This window comes from Neltuma alba, unplaced genomic scaffold (assembly GCF_004799145.2).
Source record: "Neltuma alba isolate B1F8T4 unplaced genomic scaffold, ASM479914v2 tig00010460_pilon, whole genome shotgun sequence".
NCBI classification, from domain to species: domain Eukaryota; kingdom Viridiplantae; phylum Streptophyta; class Magnoliopsida; order Fabales; family Fabaceae; genus Neltuma; species Neltuma alba.
The window spans coordinates 31,058-32,500 of NW_021635351.1; the positions used below are offsets into that span (position 1 = coordinate 31,058).

Consider the following 1,443-nt stretch of genomic DNA (forward strand, 5'->3'; position numbering starts at 1 on the left):
CTTGGTCACTGCTTCTTGCAGCATATGTGACTCCCTAATGCATAAAACTGAAGATTATATCAGTCCCATTGAAAATGTATCTGCTATGTATCAACACAGGTCAAACCAACACCGAAAATGGGATCCACATTCTAATACTTACAACCCCAAGTGAAAGGATTACCCTAACTTCAAGTGTGGGGATGATAGAAGTGATGGGATGAAAATAGGGTTTCTAAAGGTTTAAAGGGTCCAACTGGGTCAGATCATTTGAGTAGATGCTCCATTTTTGCATTCTGACTTGAATATGACTTTGTTGATATGAGGCATTTTGCCGTAGCGAACGAATATCTTAACCGCGGTGAAACAAAACATTCCCAAGAGGTTTATGGTGAAATTCATGGTTATCAAAACGAGATACGAATCGTGAATCAGAAAGCCGATTTTTTGAATCTTGAATCGTAACGTATCGTGAATCGTAAGATTCATGAATAACTATTAAAGATGATATATAAGTAATTTTTATATAAAAAGATATGAAAAGTTTGTAAATATTAGTTATTTTAGACTCTAAAAAAAAATAAAAAAACCAACATATGAAATTCTAAAGACAAATAGTCCTCAAAATCAATTCACAAAATCAAAATCCTAGCTTAAAAAGACTAAAATCACTGAACATAAAATTCAATTCTTCATTCATCATCTCCAAGATCAATGTCACTCAATTCATGATCATCCTCCATTAACAATGTCACTTCTTCATCATCCTCCTCTTCCCCATCTTCAGCATCATCTTCATTCTCATTCTCTTGTCTTACTATAGATTTTCCTTTGTTATTGGCTTTGGCATTCAAGTATCTTGGACCTATGGGAAAAAAAACTTAATAAGTATGATGGTATATATTTAAACTAAAAATTAACTTAAGTTTAGCTTTGAAATATTATACCTCTCTTTCTTTTCTTACTCAGAGCTCCTTCATCAAGAGTAAAACTCTCATGTATGTCCATCCATGACCCGTCCACTGGCAAGCATGGATTTTCTTTTTCAGTGATCCACTCATCATCAGATTCAATATCTGATAAACAGATTGGATCATATGTCTCGCCTTTTTCCTCTCTAATCTTCTGTCTCATCTCAAGTTGAAGGTTGTACTTGACAAATACAAGTGCATTTAACCTTTGTTGTTCTAAACGATTTCTTCGCTTAGTATGCACTTGATCAAATGTGCTCCAATTTCTTTCACATCTAGTAGCACTACACGTGAGACTCAAAATCCTCATAGCTATCTTTTGCAACTCCTTGCCCTCTCCTCCATAACTTTCCCACCAAAGAGCTAAAAAAAGATACAATAATGAGAAATGATTTCAAAAATTCATATTTATTATTAAGATTAAAAATTACAGTCTTCTAAATAGAATAGACTATAGAGTATAGACTAGAGAATGGTACCAGGTTGCTTTTTG

The 1,443-nt window shown here is 33.7% G+C and overlaps 1 protein-coding gene across 1 annotated transcript; it reads right to left on the bottom strand.

Annotated features, from left to right (window-relative positions):
• Positions 1-671: 671 nt before the first annotated feature.
• On the bottom strand, positions 672-1,113 carry LOC114756714 (probable DNA-directed RNA polymerase subunit delta). The gene is made up of 2 exons (XM_028945650.1): positions 927-1,113; positions 672-844 (listed from the first exon to the last, which is right to left on the bottom strand). The coding sequence occupies exons 1-2, from the start codon at positions 1,111-1,113 to the stop codon at positions 672-674; spliced, it is 360 nt and encodes a 119-aa protein (XP_028801483.1).
• Positions 1,114-1,443: the final 330 nt, after the last annotated feature.

Excerpts from the sequence above, each read along its gene's own strand:
- LOC114756714 (XM_028945650.1), bottom strand. The coding sequence starts at position 1,113 with ATGAGACAGAAGATTAGAGAGGAAAAAGGCGAGACATATGATCCAATC. Across the intron at positions 845-926 it reads GAGTAAGAAAAGAAAGAGAG|GTCCAAGATACTTGAATGCC; the intron begins GTATAATATTTC and ends TTTTTCCCATAG.